Below are 17468 nucleotides of genomic sequence, written 5' to 3'. Positions count from 1 at the left end.
TCTAAGGCCATTTGCACATGTTGCCATACAACCAGTCCATGCAGAATGCAGGCACCCTATATATAGAAATGAGCAAACCAGTGATATTTTAGAGAGCAGGCTAGCAGGCGGGGCCCATTACTTACATCATAGGAGCCTACACAACACAAAACACTGTTGCTGTATGTAGGTTTTATTTTATTTGTTTTTTATCTTATATTTTGGAAATGTACATCCAGTTCTTTTTTCCTTTAAATTTTTTTGGGGGCCCCCAAGAGAGTTGGGCCCTAAACTATGGCTTGTTTAGCTTATATATACCGTATTTTTCACTCTATAAGACGCACCAGACCACAAGACGCACCTCGTTTTTGGAGGAGGAAAACAAGAAAAAAATATTCTGAATCTCAGAAGCCAGAACAACAAGAGGGATCGCTGCACGGTGAAAGCAGCAATCCCTCTTGCTGTTCCAGCTTCTGTGATAGCTGCGCAGCCTACATTCGCTCCGTAAGATCCACACACATTTCCCCTTACTTTTTAGGAGGGAAAAAGTGAGCCTTATAGAGCAAAAAATACGGTAAATCTGGCACTGTGTGTTGTTGTCCGCATCCTACAGCTCTCCACCGCATAGAGCAGCATTTGCGGGTTTTCAACACATCACTAACATGCCTGGGACCAAAAAGAAATGAGGACCAAACTGCAGCTGAAATCCATCTGTCGTGGATGCTTTAGTTTAGATTCCTGCATTGCCAGGGGCTCGGGCACGATGTTCCTTGGGGTCCCTTCCAACTCTACAGTTTCTAAGATTCTGTGAAATGGGGATGTGACCGCTTGGCCTGTGCACCACCCCCAGCAGGTTTGCCGTTCAGTCTCAGAAAGAAGTCAGGCGAAGAGCAGCGAACACTTTTCGAGGGGCTCTCAAAGCTAATCAGTTATTCTGAGTAAGTTAGCAGGCTCCGCAACTCCTCCAGCAATCTGACACTGGAGCAGATGTCCGCTGGCTGACACCAGCATGAATGCATCTCCCTTGTGACTGACACGATACTGGACTCAATCCTCCCCCCCCCCCGTTTTTTTTCTTTTGCACGTTCTTTCCTCCCCAGGGTAAAACTCTGGCAAAGCACCATCTATTCCGAATGTGGAACGTTTTCCTTTTTTCATGATGTAAAGCAGCAAAAGAGAAAGAGACAAGGGGTAGAGGAAAGCCTGGATTTCAAAGAAGGAAAGCTATACCGTGGCAAGCAAGCGAAAATCACAATGTCTGCTGTCTTAAGGCTGTAAGTTCATAAAGGCACAGGACACACTCTGATGGGTCAGACCAAAGGCCCAGTTCCAGTTCAGCATCTCACAGCCAGACAGATGCCCCAGTGAAATCCACAAGCAGAGCAGGCAGTAGCCCTCCCTCCCCACCTCAATGTTTTAGGATGAGTCTAGACAATGCCCCCCGCTGTGGGTTAAACCACAGAGCCTAGGGCTTGCCAATCAGAAGGTCAGCAGTTCGAATCCTCGCAACGGGGTGAGCTCCCGTTGCTCAGTCCCTGCTCCTTCCCACCTAGCAGTTCAAAAGCACATCAAAGTGCAAGGAGATAAATGGGTACCGCTCCGGCGGGAAGGTAAACGGCGTTTCCGTGCACTGCTCTGGTTCGCCAGAAGTGGCTTAGTCATGCTGGCCACGTGACCTGGACGCTGTATGCTGGCTCCCTCAGCCAGTAAAGCGAGATGAGCGCCGCAACCCCAGAGTCGGCCACGACTGGACCTAATGGTCAGGGGTCCCTTTACCTTTAGACAATGCCCCCAACATCGGAACTGGTGGTGGTTTCTTCAGTGGCGTAGCAAGGTCAGGTGGTACCCGGTGCGGGAAATTTATTGTCACACCGCCCCCAATTGAAATCTAGGTGTCATTGTCATTGCCGGGAGTTGTTGAGCTTTCTTAAGGGGAGGGTTGGCCAAAGTTGTTGAGCTCTTTTAGGGGGTGGCTGAAATTGTTGAGCTTCTTCTGGGATTCCAGGGTTTGAGTCCACATTTGAGGGAGCTTTTGCTTCTCTCCTTCCCACCCCCCTCCGCTCGTTTGCTTGCATGACTCCTTCCCGTCCTCTCCCTGCCTGCCTGCCTCCTCCAGCAGCCCAGGAGTGCGGGGCTGTCAAAACATTGCAGCTCCCCACGTGCCCCCAATGAGTCGTGGGCGGGTGGTGTGCCAAATGTCACCCCCTCGGAGATGACACCCGGGGCAGCTGTGGAGGAAGACCCCAACCACTGTGGCTATTAGCCATGGATAACTTTCTTCCCCATGAACACCAGCCACCGGGGAGCAGGGGATCAAATCCAGAATGGGACTGCTCATGGGCATAGCCAGGATTTATTTGGGGGAGCAGGCTTCATATTAGGGGGGCAGAACCTCAGTTAGTTAAGTATTTTTACTGATTTACTTGATTTGGGGTGATAACTGCCTCCCGCCTCCCCTGGCTATGCCCGTGGGACTGCTACAATGCACAGGGAGATCTGGTTAACCCTTTCCCTCCTGCAGCAGTCCCAATGAGCCCCTCAGCTGCTTTTTGCATAAGAAAGCTCCAATAGCATGTGATAAAAACAGTAGCTTCTGGCAAAGTGGCGAGGTATTCTTTGTAGCTGCACTGCAGTGAGGAAATGCCCACTCCCCATCTTGTGTGCCGCAGTCCTAATCCTGTTACCACCACCACCACCGCAGCTGCTATTTAGCAGCGATGCAGAAACATCAACCAGTAACAATATCTATTTCGTATGATGCCGTTTGGCCCAAAGTGATACCATCTACCTGGCAGGGCGGTGAAAAGGGAGTCCCCCAGGCTGCTTTCTGTGGAATGCTGGAAGCAGACAGATTTTATAGTGCAAATGCCACCTAGCTGGCAGACTACGTGGCCCCATAGCTAGGTTAGTTGGGCCACTAGTGGGAGGCCATGCCCTCTGCCGCTCTGTACTCAGTTCAGCTGCACAGCAGTCATCCGGATAATGACTCTCTGAAGCTTATTCATGGTACTTAGTGCAGGATGCCACACTGGGCACAGCCTCCCTCAAAAATCCAGCTCTCCACACTCATCGACACTGCCCATCGTTGCAAGTGCCGGGGAGTAGGCAGGCAAATAACGGCCACTTCAGAATGGAAAAAAAGTCTTTTCTGTGTTCAGATCCCTGCTCACTCCTGAAGCGCATTGGGTGACCTTGAGCCAGTCACAGTCTCTCAGCCAAACCTACTTCGCAGGGTGGTTCTGAGGACAACATGGAGAGGAAGAAGATGGTGTATGCCCAACTTGAGCTTTTTGGAGGAAAAGTGAGGTGTCAGAGCAACGAAATGATTAAATAAATGACAGCACTCCCAAGTATGAAACTTCACCCCACATCCATTTTAAAGTTAGACTGGCATCATCTTTCTTAGTTTTCATTGGACCATTAAAACTTGATTTGCTCTCTATAACCTTTGAATGATTTCAAATGTAAATCAATTCGGTTCCATCTGTTTGTCTGTGCCCCCGCCCCCATCTGTTTGCCATGAAATTGTTTTTCTCATGCGGTTCTGTGTGTGTGTGTGTGTGTGTGTGTGTGTGTGTGTGTGTGCAATGAGTACTATAGTTTTACATCTCATAAAATATATTGGATATATATATATATGTATTAGATATTGCAATGGATAAAAGTTATTGGTGGGTTTTAATCCAATTTTGAGTAGTTCCACATTTTTTTGCTATACTGTTGTATGACTGATGATGGCCTTTGGCTAAGCAATAAAGATTTGGATTCAATGTTGTTTTTAGGTTAAAGGTTTTTAAATTGTTACGTCACCTTGGGGTCCTTTGGGGGCTGAAAGACTACTCGTAAATAATTTTATAAAAGGAACATTTATGTGTAACTTGGTCCTCTTGCTTGACTTCTTAATTTTATACCAGATTTCATCCCCAGAAAGCAACATGAGGTAGTAATAAATGCTCTAGTGGATGCTAGACTGGTTTGTGCTGATCACTGGAAATGTAAGACGATACCTTTGAAACAAGTACGGCTGGGGAAATCGTAGGCTACTCTTTTATTGGTTAAATGGATGGCATTCTGTAAATCTTCAGACGCACTCAAACACACAGTGAAATATGGAACGCAGCACATGTGCACATATGTCTGTTTCTGTATATCTGCTCACCAGATCTAGCCAGGTCACAAATCAAATTGGGCTAACCTGGGATTCAGTTAGACCAGGTTGAAGCAGCCCCAGATCATCCCAAATTGGATGAGTTCCACCTGGAGCAATATAGGGCGGCCAAAAGAGGGGGTGGGGGTGGTCTAACAGGAAGGGTGAGGAGAAGGCAGCTTCTATGTGGCCCCATCTGCACTAAATATTAAAAGCAGCATCATGCCACTTTAACCAGTCATGGCTTTCCCCCAAAGAATCCTGGGAAGAGAAATCTGTTAAGAGTGTTGAGTGTTCTTAGAAGACCTCTGTTCCCCTCACAGATCTAAAATTCCCAGAGTGGCTCAACAACCCATCTCTCTTCCCAGGGAATTGTAACTCACGAGAACAAGAGACTCCTAACAACTCTTGGCAACTTTAACTAACTTCAGTTTCCAGAATTCTTTGGGGGAAGCCATGACTGTTGAAAGTGGTATCATAGTGATTTAAATAGTGTAAACGGAGCCTACGTCTCCTGCTCTCCCTCACCTCCGACTACGTGTTTAAATGGGGTTTTAAGTGCTGGGTGACCTTGGGCCAGTTACTGTCTTTCAGCCTAAGCTGCCTCACAGGGTTGTTTGTGAGAATAAAATGGGAGAGGGGGGAGAAGTATAGGTGCCCCCTTGAGCTCCTTGGAAGAACAGTGGGATAAAAATGTGATGATAAAAGAAATGCAGTCATACCTCAGGTTACAGACGCTTCAGGTTGTGCGTTTTTGGGTTGTGCACCGCACTGAACCCGGAAGTATCGGAATGGGTTACTTCCGGGTTTTGGCGCTCACACATGCGCAGAAGCACTAAATCACGCTTTGCACAGAAGCGCCAAATTGTGACCCACGCGTGCGCAGACGCGGCACTGCGGGGTGCAAACGTGCCTCCAGCATGGATCACGTTTGCAACCCGAGCATCCACTGTAGATGAATTAATTTGAATTCAGATCTAACTGGCATCAGGAATGTGATATGTAGACAGTAAGAAATGAATGAATGAATCGGTATGAGCTTTACCTTCATCTGCTTCTTGCTCCGCCAGCGAAGACACCAACACACCCATCTCCTGACATTTTTTGCTGTGGGCTTTTGACTTCATATGTTTAGTCAGATTCCCTGAAACAAAACAGAGCATACACGTTTGTCAACACGGGCTTCCTTTCTGCATAGGAACCAGTGACATTCTCTGCATTATTTTGCCAGAACTGGAGGCAGGCACCCACAAACCACACATTATTCTCTCAGCGGGCTGAGCGTAAGGTTAGTCGTTTGCTTCCTTGGGAAGATTAAGGCACAACCTTCACGGTGGCTAGCTGTCATGCAACGCAGAAAAGCAGGCAGGCACTTTGCTTTGCAATGTAGGAAAGGAATGCTGGTGGCCTGGCCCATCTTTCTCTCCAGATTTGCCAGAGCATAGACAGCAATCGCACACTGTCAAACAAAAGGCAAAGCCTCCTTGTGGAGATCAAGCAACAAAGATGGCCATTCAGTAGCAGTTCAGTTGAGAACAGGAGGCCATAAGCAGAGCCCTACTGGATCAGGCCCAAGGCCCATCTGGTCCAGAATTCTGTTTTCGCAGCGGCCAAAAGATGTCCCCACAAGCAGAACATGAGCGCAAACGATGCTCCCTCAGTAACTGGTACCAGAGGTAATTCTGTAGCCTTTATGACTAAGCACCATTGACAAGCTTATCCTCTATAAATTACCCTAATCCCTTTTTAAGCCATCCACATTGTTGACCATCATTACATTTTGTGGTAGCAAATTCCATAGTTAGCTACGTGCTATGTCAAGTAGTATATTTATTTTTTGAGGGGGAGGGGAGAGAAGAATTCAGAGGGAAAATAAAGGCTCAAGAGTCAAGCAACAGAGCAAATATTAAGAAGGAAACAATCTCAGCTCAGATAGGCTACTCCACTTTTAATTTAAGACATGTTAGTATATACAAGCCTTATTTATGCCTGGCTTGTTCTTGCATCTTTGCACACTTTGCATCTTCTGTGCCTGCCCCCCTCCCAAGTTCTGACACAATGGCAAACCAGAGTTTGGTGGCATACCAGCTCAAGGTACCAAGATGCCTTCAAGCAAGATGCCCTCAAGTGTTGCCCCCACTCCAAAAAGCCCTCATCCTTCTCACTACCACTGCTGTTGGCTGAATGCCTGTCAGGAGAACGACTGGTGAAAAAGCAGAGGTGCTGCTGCCCACCACTTCTCATCCACTCTGGCCCAGAGGGTGTGTAAACAAACAGGTGACCACGACAAGTAGGAGGAATCAGGATGATACCTCTGTACCTTGAGCTATGGCATGGCCCTTCCCCAGATCCATGAATCTGCATGGCAGTTCTATTCTTCCTTTGAGGCTGTAGCACTGCTGTGGGTACTTACTGGTCATAATACAATTTGGGCGCAGCTAATGCGCAGCTGCTCTAATGCTTGGATTAGTCTCCAAAAGTGGGGAAGGCAGGCATCAGGATGTAAGAAGAGTCTTGGTGGATCAATATAAATGTTGGTTCCATCTAGCCCAACCTTTTGTTGTTGTGGAGGACTGCAACCTCAGTCTTGGTATGCATGCGAAGATCAGCCCAGCAAGACACCACAATCCAAGGCTACCTTCCACAGCATGATTCAACCAAGAGACACCTCATTTAATAATAATATTTATACCCCGCCCATCTGGCTGGGTTTCCCTAGCCACTCTGGGCAGCTTGCAGCATATCTAAAAACATAGTAAACCTCTCTTGCCCTGGTGAAAGCTTGTCAGCTGGAGGTTTGGTGGCCTGGAAGGAGTCATTCTTCTGATAAATCTGAACCAGAGAAGAATTCATGGGTATAATGCTTTCCTCTTCTTTGAGGCACACATTATGAACCCCCGAAGTCTGCATCTGATATCTGACACAGCAAGCTTTGTGAGCGCCTGTTACCAGTGATCTTTGCACTGAAAGTCTCCCTGGTTGCACTGATGGCTTCAAATCACCACAAGTGACCAGGAAAGGTGTCTATCCTCTGGTAAACAGGAGAATGGAATGTGGCAGCTTTTGACAAGGAAGAGAGAATGCAGGTGCATGAAAGGAGAGAAGTGAAGAGAGAGAGTTAAAGAACAAGAGAATGGTAGAACATTTCCTTTCTCTCCCTTACCCTTCTCCCTTCATGCGCCCCCCCTCTCAGTGAAACTCCTTCAAGGTTTCGTTAGCTCCTGAGTATGTCTCAGTATCTAGCTTGGTTCTCCAAATGCACTGTAACAAGATGACACAGCCAAAGCTCTCCTGACTGTTGGCAAAAAACCTGCAACCCGAAAAACTGGAACATTACAGTAAGCAAAGGAAACCAGCCAACTGGTCCTTCTGAGACCTGTTTCAGCTCAGCACTAATAAGGATCCCACTTCTCTGGAGGGTGCTTGTAAAAAGCCACCATCACAACCGCTTTACTAGGGAAGGAACCACAGCGCAGTGATAGAATACACACTCAGGGTTTACTATTGTTTACCAATATAGTCATTCTGGTCCATTTGACTGAAATGATAAAGAGGTGGTGTTATGGACAACGGACTTAGGAGGAGTGGACTCAATTTTGTGGTTTCAGACAAATCCCTCTTTCAGAACTCATCTCTCCATCTTTAAATGGAAAATGATCTGCAAGTTATTCTTGCTACTTGTTTTTTCAGATAATTGTTTTCCCCTAATAAATACAGATCACAAGGAAATTTGCATATGAAAAATGTGTTAAGGAGAAAAGATTCACAGGATTCATAGTCATAAAGAAATCATCATGTGAAATTTGGAGTTTGTCCAGTGCTGAATTGCAGTCAAGCATGGGAATAATTGCTCTCCATGAGCACACTGGATGAGCTCAGATGGTGGCTTTGACCACAACATAGAGCATTGACCTCAGCTTAGAAGTCACATTCACACCGTCTGTTTAAAACACCCTTACCATTCTAACAGCCAGGCTCCTGGGTCCTATACTTTGTTACAGGTGCTGAGGGCATTTTGGAGACCCCTCAGAGAGCTATAACACCCTTGACAAATGATAGTTCCAAGGATTCTTGGGTGGAAGCCATGACTATTAACACAGTATAAGTGTGCTTTAAATGTATGATGTAGATGTGATGATATTCTTTGCAAAACAAAATAGTTTTCTCACAATGTCGAATTTCACATTCAAAAAAGGTTCAGGGTCAAAAAAAGGTTCAAGAAACTGTTGCATCTTAACTCTTTCCATGCCTTCCTGGCCACCCATTCACAGCTGCTTCTTTAATAATTTTAAAAACTGAACCCCCGGCTGTGACTAAAATTTGTCCCAGTTCGAGTTCATAATGGACAGTATCATCATTCAAATGGATGCTTGTCATTGAGATCAGTCATGCCCCGAAGAGTCCCGAGTCCTGTTCCACTGGTTAACTTTAATTCCATCAGCACACAAACAAAAGCAGGAGGGACTAGAAGCATGCGGCAGCAACATAGTCAAGACATGCCACACAGACACACATAAAGGTCTCCATCATTGCCTGCTTGTCAATGAACATTATTAGCTGCTTAAGCTCTTTTGTCGACACATCTTTCATGGGACTTAAGCGGTTGCCTTGAGACAGCTAATATGCTTTTGCATCCTTAAACCTCAAAAGCAGCTTAGCGAGGACAGGAAGTGCTTTCCGTTCCGCTCAGAACCAAATGCAAAGGAAGGGAACCTGATAGACATCTTATTTGCAGAGCTGAAAAAGGTGGGTCATGGAGGAAAGTTGAGCGGAGACGTAACCCAAATGCACATCAGTATGCTATCCGTAAGAAGCCAAGCTAGACACATTGGATGATATCAAGGGAGCCCCTCCTTCTCCCCTTACTTCTCACCAATGACAACACATTATATTAACGGCTTCTTTAAGGTTGATATAGGAGTAACGTAATGATGTCACCTACAAGTCATGGAACCCAACTGTAACCTTAGGCAAAGAATATTTAAATTCATTCTCCTGCAGAGCAGAATGTCACAGAAGGGAACGAGACTTAGGTTTAACTGAAAATGGCCCTACCTGTTTTCAAGTAACCTTTCATAAAGCAGAGGTGAGGAAACTGTGGTCCTCCAAATGTTGCTGGACGGGTCCTTCCACCACTGATGACCCTTGACCATGCCGATGGGCACTGAGGTCCAACAGAATCTGGAGGGCACCAGGTTCTCCACCCTTGACCAAAGGTGGATGAATCTGCCAATTTGAATCCAATCTGAATCTTCAAAAATTAAAGGATCTCACGAAAAACCACTGGCATTCTAGTACACATTTTTTTGTATGCACATTTGCCTTATATAATGTGTTTATTATATTTGTTATTTTCATGAAAATGTGCATTTTGTGCACACTGTCCCCTAGGAAGTGCATTTTGGAACTCTTTTTATTGTTGCAGAACTGCGTTGCAAAATTCAGAGAAGTGTGAATTTTGAAAGGAGAGCTGTGCTTCGGCTCACAGATTGTTTTGGGAAGTGAGAATCACAAAGCCAAATTTCTCTCCAGGCCTGCCATATGGAATCCCCATCATTCTTTCAAAATAAAATTGAAAATCATTTTCTTAGTGTTCTTCAGTAGGGGGCATGACTAGCCAGTCAGTTGGGTATTTGAGGAGCCTGTAGAAATTCCTTCTAAATCTGTGACAATCAATATGGTATTAAGGATATCCTGATGTTTCTCAATGTTGCATGGTGGATTGTTCTTCATCCTGGTATGCAGAGGCAAATTCAGATTCTGCCCAACAGTTGCCTGACCTTTGGGTGTACAGCTGCCATCTCTTTTTTGTGCAATCTCTTTTTCTTTTATTTTTTTAAAAAAACAATTTTTATTAACAGACCAATCAAATCACATTAATTCCAAATTACAAAACCGAATTACAAAGCCGAATTTTTAAAATTTTGTCGGGGGTACCCATGCTTCGAGCTCTGAAAGGGTCCAATCATCTCTTATTTCTGCTGCTTTGATGTTCACAGTTCTGTCCATTCATCTCCTTGTTGTTTTCCTTTACAAATCATCTATCAATTTTCTTGTTGTTATCGTATTTTTTTCCTTTCTTTATAACCTCTGAAAGTCTCCACAAGTGAGTTGAATCTTTTTTGTACAATCTCATGGGCCCAGACACTTGAAAGACCCCATCTCCCTATATGAATCTGCCCAGGTGCTAAGATACTCAAGTGAGCATCTCCTCTTAGTCCCATCAACATCAGAAAGAACAGTTGGTGGTGACAAAAGAGAGCTGCTCCCTGATTGTAGAATTCCCTCCCAGTCTGGCATTCCCGGGGGGCTCTGGACTACATCTCCCATCAGCCCCTAGCCAGTACTCAACGGCTAGCGGGGGGATGATGGGAATTGTAGTCCAAAGCCTCTGGAGAGCACCAGGTTGAGGAATCCTGCTTTAACTTTTCTGAAAAGCAACTTCCACCTTCTTTTGCTATGTGATGATGGGACTTGGGGTGTCCTAAGAAAGGAGACCAGGAAGGGTCTCGATGTTGCCCATTAACATTGACCACCTCGGCAGGCAACTGAGTAGGCCCACAGGCAACCTGGCGAAACCTTCCCCATTATGGTGGTATATGCTGCATTTCCATTAAAATTATAGGAATTATTTCTAAATGTGCATCAAGGCATATGAAATTGGTAGGTGCAACTTCTATGCAAATCTGAGCCCTAATTCTTCTCTTTCTTGGGGATGCAATTTTTTTTCCTTTGATGCCACCTTAGATGGGGCATTACGTTAAAATAAGTGATGCCTGAATGCAGCTGTTGGGAGTAGACAGTGACGGGAACAGGGTTGCTAATCCTACCTAGAGGGGACCCATTGAAATTAATAGAAACGGCTAACATAGGTCCATTATTTTCAGTGGGTCTACTCTGAGTAAAACTTCATTGGATACAACCCACGATTTGGAATGGTCCTTAGAGCACACCTTCTTTCCACTTCTTTGGAACTCAGCCAATTAAGAGCCAGCCCAAGCTTTGGGTGGGGGAAGTTCCCAGTATAGCAGTGCACATTTTAACCTTTTACATATACAAGACTGAAGACCTGAAGAGTACAAAGCTGAGCATGGGGGGGGGGGCAAAACAGCAAATTAAATAGAATTTCTATGAGATACTTTTTTTCAAAAAAAGAAAGCAGCTAATTTGCTTTTGGAACTTTCAAACAAACATTTCTAAGGCAGAATGGTGGAATTTCTTTTTTTTAAAAAATAGGCCCTTTTTGTAACAGAGATGGGGCAAGGGAGAGATAAAAAGGAAAAGACTTGTTTGCTACAGATAAAGGGCATGCACCAGCTACTGTTAAGCACTTAAACCCTATTTATTTCAGGGGCAGAGAATTAAGTATGTGTTTTAACATTATGATTGCAATCCAGGAAGCTTAGAAGTGCTTCGCGGCGGTTAGAGTGCGCCAAAATAATCTTGCAGCTCAGAATAAGCTTTTTACCAGCTTTTGTAACACAGGCCCATTATATTTAATCTTCGCAATCCGCTAAAGATGAATCATATTTTAAATGGTTCCAATTTACCTGAGGGCTTCTCCCCAGCGTGACACACAAATGCATCTAACAGAACTCCAGTAGCTGTTTAAAAGGCACTTTAGGAAGGGGCACTTGTGGGGTGGGTGGGTAGGGGGAAACAGCATTTCTCCCCACTACTTCTCTCCAAACTGCCTCCTCTAGAAGCTGCTTTTCCCTTTAAAAAGAAGAAAAGCCCACTGGGGATTGGTTACAAATCTTTGCGTTTAATTAGGCTTGGAATCTCTATAGCAGAGGCAGGGAAAGCAATCCAGCCAGCGGTCCGGATTTTTATCTCTCCCATGAAGCAGGATTGACAGGTGGGAGGGGCCAGCCTCCTACCAATCACCTGATGTCGCAATGATGTAAAGGGACCATTTTTGCCTGCATGGTTTGAAACCTAGCCGTGGGGTTTGCAAAGCACCACACACAGGGTTTTGTGCAGGTTTGTTTCTGCAAGTGCTGCCAATCAGTTGATTGGTGGCGACTGCAATGCCCATTTGGCCCAGCCGTGTTTCTCCTTGACCCACACCTGGTGCCACATATGATATCAAGTGCAGAGGCAGTGGTGTGTAGCTTGGCCTCACAGACCAGGTTAGGTCTGCAAGCTGCAAGTTCTCTGCCCCTGGTTTATATCATCATGCTGTGCTGAAAAGATAGAGGAGAACTGACCTGGAAACCATTCTCCATATATTGCAGCGTTGGTGCAAATGAATGACAGTCCCCTTTCATGCAAATTCAACCCCAGAGAATGTGAAATTCAGAAACATGCAATTTCCAAGCTGACAATACAGTGGACACACCACATCTCCAAATCTAAGAAACGGGAGGGTTGCACCTCTGACTTTTTTTACTGGCTACTACAAATCTGCAAGCAAAACTTTGAAGCTGAAACCAATTTCAAAGCCTATTCACAGGTGGCGGCTCTCAAAGCAAGCTGTCAAGCAGATCGCTATAATAAGATTCAGTGATCCTATCTTACTGATACTCATAAAACTATAATTCTCTGGTTCTTCAGGAGAAGCTAGGGCAATCAAAAAACTATGATGCCTGTTTAAATTTGTAGTGGAACTAAATTCCCAGGCACCTCTGATGTTTACACCTCCCTCCTTCTGTCAGACTCCACAAATGAAATCACTACCAAAATGGCAAATTCTCTCCATCAACATGCATTTCTAGGAACTGGGTGGTTAAATCTCCTTACCAACTAGACTAGCACTCAGCAATCCATTCTAAGCATGGCTGTGAATGTGCAACAATGCACACACAACAGCCTAGTCCTTGACTGTGCTGCTAATTCCTAACAGTCTTTTGCTGGCATGTAAATTGCAAGTTGTATTTGTCTGATTGTAACTTAGTGGCTGATCCGTGATGGTAATAATAAAGATTGATTGACTGAATCGGTAGCATACGTGTGCCCTGAGATAGAAGACAGCACAATAAGCTCTTTGTTAACTGTGTTGAATCACAGTGCAAATCAAAGCATGTAGAGAGGACCCAAATTTGACCCCCAAACTCAGTCTTTTTGATGTCCCATTTTTATACAAGACAGTCAGCGAGAGGCTATGAGGCATCAGCTGATCCACATTACATTACTATTCAGATTGTTAAAATGGGTTGAGCTTGACAACGCAGGTAACATGAGTAGATCTTATTAACTCTGCAGCTCTGGGGTTCAAGAAAAAAGTGCCTGTGAAAGTGTTGATTTATTTTCCTGACGTTAGTTTTCCAAGCACTATTTCTATCACAGCAATGGCCTGCAAAGGTCATTCATTCAATGGCTTAGACTGAGTGGAGGAGCTGTGACTCTGATCCAAAACTCTGTGTCCTCTGATGTGTGCATAAAGATAAATTACCAATAAGAATAACCCCATTCATTTCAAGAGAGGGACTCCATCGATACACTCGTTTGTTTACATTCACAAATTAGAACCCACCATTATAGATGCCAGCAAAGATTTCAATTTCTGGGTTCATCTTAGAGCTTGAGGGGCTCATAATTCGATTGTCAAAGGATTTACAAGCCACCGAGTTATTCTCTGGCTCAGATTAAAATCCAAGCCAGGGACTAAATATTGGTTTCCTGCCCCACCTGCCTACACTGCGAACCCAGCTCCACCTGGTACGCAGGCTGAGACCCTACCTGCCTGCAGACTGTCTTGCCAGAGTGGTGCATGCTCTAGTTATCTCCCACTTGGACTACTGCAATGCACTCTACGTGGGGCTACCTTTGAAGGTGACCCGGAAACTACAACTAATCTAGAATGCAGCAGCTAGACTGGTGACTGGGGGCGGCTGCCGAGACCACATAAAGCAGTCTTGAAAGACCTACATTGGCTCCCAGTACGTTTCTGAGCACAATTCAAAGTGTTGGCCTTTAAAGCCCTAAACGGCCTCGGCCCAGTATACCCGAAGGAGCGTCTCCACCCCCATTCTTCTGCCCAAACGCTGAGGTCCAGCGCCGAGGGCCTTCTGGCAGTTCCCTCATTGCGAGAAGCAAAGTTACATGGAACCAGGCAGAGGGCCTTCTTGGTAGTGGCGCCTGCCCTGTGGAACGCCCTCCCATCAGATGTCAAAGAGATAAACAACTACCTGAAATTCAGAAGACATCTTAAGGCAGCCCTGTTCAGAGAAGTTTTTAATGTGTGACATCTTAGTGTATTTTTGGTCTTTGTGGAAGCTGCCCAGAGTGGCTGGGGAAACCTCACCAGATGGGCGGGGTACAAATAATAAATAATAATAATAATAATAATAATAATAATAATAATAATTATTATTATTATTATTATTATTATTATTATTATTATTATTACATTTCCCCATTTAAAGTCTTATTAGGCAGCACCTTCTGTGCAGTGGAGCATGAGAAGAGAGGGAAAGGGTGGTCTGCCCTTTTTCCCTCCTTCTTCTCTAGTGTCATGGAACATAGCTAGGACATCTAGAGGTAGGAGGGAAGGGGCAAGCCTTCCTCCTTCCTGTACAGAACCAGTGTGCCTCCTGTCGGCCAACAAGTATTTAAGGGGAAAGGTGCTGGGAATTAAGGAGGCTGATGAGAAAAGTATTTGAGGAATGAAGGAGAGCTGGCAGGAGGGGAGAGCCAATTCCAAATATGCAATTGGTTTGGATCATAAACTGCATTATTTACGATTTTTCTGTTTCTCTCTTTGTTAATAATTACTTTGCACATTTCCAAGCTGAGAGGAGCAGGGGCAAGTTTGCATATCTGTACCCTCTGTTGAAGTGAACGGTGGCAAACTCAGTGCTTGTGGGATGGGATACATAAGTAGCAGTCAAGTACAACATTCCTTGTTTTCCTAGAGTGGACATGCAGGGGAATGTTTGGTCTAGCCAGTCAAGAACTTCCTGTTTCCTCCTGGCTGTGACATACTTCCTTTGCATGTGACTAGAGGGGGGGCGTGACCTTACCGGTCCAGGTAACAAAAGGACAAGACATGCAGCACTCTCCCTCTCTTACTTCCTCTGTCGTTGGAGCAGCTTTCTAACTAGAGATGCTCTGTTGGCTCTCAGCCAACAGAGGACACTGGGATTATCCCCATATGGGATAGACCCACATGTATATATTTTTAACTAAGTCTGACTTCAGGGATCCAACTGTGAACTGGATGTGAGTAAACTTCATTTCTATACTTTATACAAGATTGTGGCATGTTTATTCTTTTAAGAGGGATATTAAGTAAAGGAAGTTGCTAGCGCAAGTTGGGAAGGATATTAATAAACAATATACCCTCTCCTGCATCCCTGAACATCCCCACAGTTCCCACATCAGAACTCAAGTACCTGAAAGCAAACTAAGTCAGGGCACATGGATGCCTTTCTGTTTTCTCGCACAAGGAAGATGTTTGGCAAGGGTGCATATATTTCTGATTTACCCAACAGTTGATGGTGGTGGGGAATATGACGATGGTGCAGCTACCTTGAAATTGTCAGGACTTCCTTCTGCCTAGGCTAGCAGTCTGTTTGTTGACTGGCTATTCCTTTCCCAAGGTCTCAGGCAGAAGCTTCTCCCAGTTCTGCTATCTTTTGACAAAGAGTAGCTGGAAATCAAAAACTTGGGACCATCTGCACATAAAGCACACACTCTACCACTGGGAACATGGTAAAAAAGGAACCTGCCTTATACTGAGTTAGATTGTTGGCCATCAACATTCTCTGCATTGACTGGAAGTGGATCTCTGGGGTTTCAGAGAAGAAATCTCTCATGGCCATACCTGGAGATGCAGGGGATTGAACCTGGAAGCTTCTGGAAGCAAAGCAATACTCTATCACTGAGCCATGGCCCTTCCTTGCTGAGGTATGACTCCTCATAGCTAGAAGTGGGGGTTGAGGATAGAACCAGCGGAGAAGATCCACAGATAAAAATGCACACTCAAATTTCCACAACAGCTTCATCCACCCCCATTTGGATTCTGTCCAAATGAAGCTTCTATTTCTTTTTTCCTGGAGTCTGTAGCTTTCCCTGATATCCTGGGCAAGGCCTTCTAAGTGTGGTGGAGGACGTCAATGCCAGCTGGCACCCAGAGGCCTCTGCCAAAGCCCGACACAAGAGTTACCTGCCAGAACCTGTAACTGATTCCTGCCAGCTCCTCCACTCTCCCTGCTGAAAATCCACTTCAGTTCCACTCGAGGTGTAACACCAACACCAGGCCAAATTCCACTTTCTGCAGGATTTGTTTGCAATGCTGAGAACCACCTGGTGGATGACTACACTGAATGACTAAGCCGCTACATGGTCATTGCAGCTGGAACAATTCGCAGGAAACTTGTCCTGCTTATGTCCCACTGAAAGGAGAACTTTATGTCCCTGAGCATGATGGGGCTTGAACAGAAGTCCCTTGACTTATAAAGACCACTATGAGCACAATATTCTGAATGGTGCTATGCTCAGTAAATAATAGTGGGTTGTATGCAATACTAGTCCTAATCAAAGTACAGTGGTGCCTCGCAAGATGAAATTAATCCGTTCCGCGAGTCTCTTCGTCTTGCGGTTTTTTCATCTTGCGAAGCATGGCTATTAGCGGCTTAGCGGCTATTAATGGCTTAGCGGCTTTAAGAAAAAGGAAACAAACTCGCAAGAACTCGCAAGACGTTTCGTCTTGCAAAGCAAGCCCATAGGGAAATTTGTCTTGTGGAACGACTCAAAAAACGGAAAACTCTTTCGTCTTGCGCGTTTTTCGTCTTGTGAGGCATTCGTCTTGCGAGGTACCACTGTAGGTCCATTGAAATTAATGAACACGGCAAGGCCACATTCACACCATACATTTAAAGCACTATGATACACAGTCATGGCTTCCCCCAAAGAATTCTGGGAGCTATAGTTTGTTGAAGGTGCTGAGAGTTGTTAAAGGTAAAGGTAAAGGGACCCCTGACCATTAGGTCCAGTCGTGACCGACTCTGGGGTTGGGGTGCTCATCTTGCTTTATTGGCCGAGGGAGCCGGCGTTTGTCCACAGACAGCTTCCGGGTCATGTAGCCAGCATGACTAAGCCACTTCTGGCGAACCAGAGCAGCACACGGAAACACCATTTACCTTCCCACTGGAGTGGTACCTATTTATCTACTTGCACTTTGACATGCTTTTGAACTGCTAGGTGGGCAGGAGCTGGGACCGAGCAACGGGAGCTCACCCCATCGCGGGGATTCGAACTGCCGACCTTCTGATCGGCAAGTCCTAGGCTCTGTGGTTTAACCCACAGCGCCACCCGCGTCCCCTGAGAGTTGTTAGGAGGCCCCTTTTTCCCTCACAGAGCTTCAGGTCCCAGAGTGGTTTAACAGTCAATCCCTCTT

General features: G+C 45.4%; 1 protein-coding gene across 10 annotated transcripts in view; it reads right to left on the bottom strand.

Annotated features, from left to right (window-relative positions):
• The window catches only part of HIVEP3 (HIVEP zinc finger 3), a 225489-nt gene that overhangs the window by 13976 nt on the left and 194045 nt on the right, over positions 1 to 17468 (bottom strand). For all 10 annotated transcript variants that reach the window (XR_014528288.1, XM_083512058.1, XM_083512063.1 and 7 more), the window contains one exon: positions 5172 to 5270. Coding sequence is in view for 9 of the 10 variants with exons in the window: in XM_083512058.1 (XP_083368184.1) it covers positions 5172 to 5270 (99 nt within the window). In the remaining variant the exon portion in view is untranslated. The remainder of the gene's footprint in view (positions 1 to 5171; positions 5271 to 17468) is intronic.

Source organism: Podarcis liolepis (genome assembly GCF_965112155.1).
Source record: "Podarcis liolepis genome assembly, chromosome: 7".
NCBI classification, from domain to species: Eukaryota; Metazoa; Chordata; class Lepidosauria; order Squamata; family Lacertidae; genus Podarcis; species Podarcis liolepis.
This window is presented reverse-complemented; position numbering and strand designations above follow the sequence as displayed.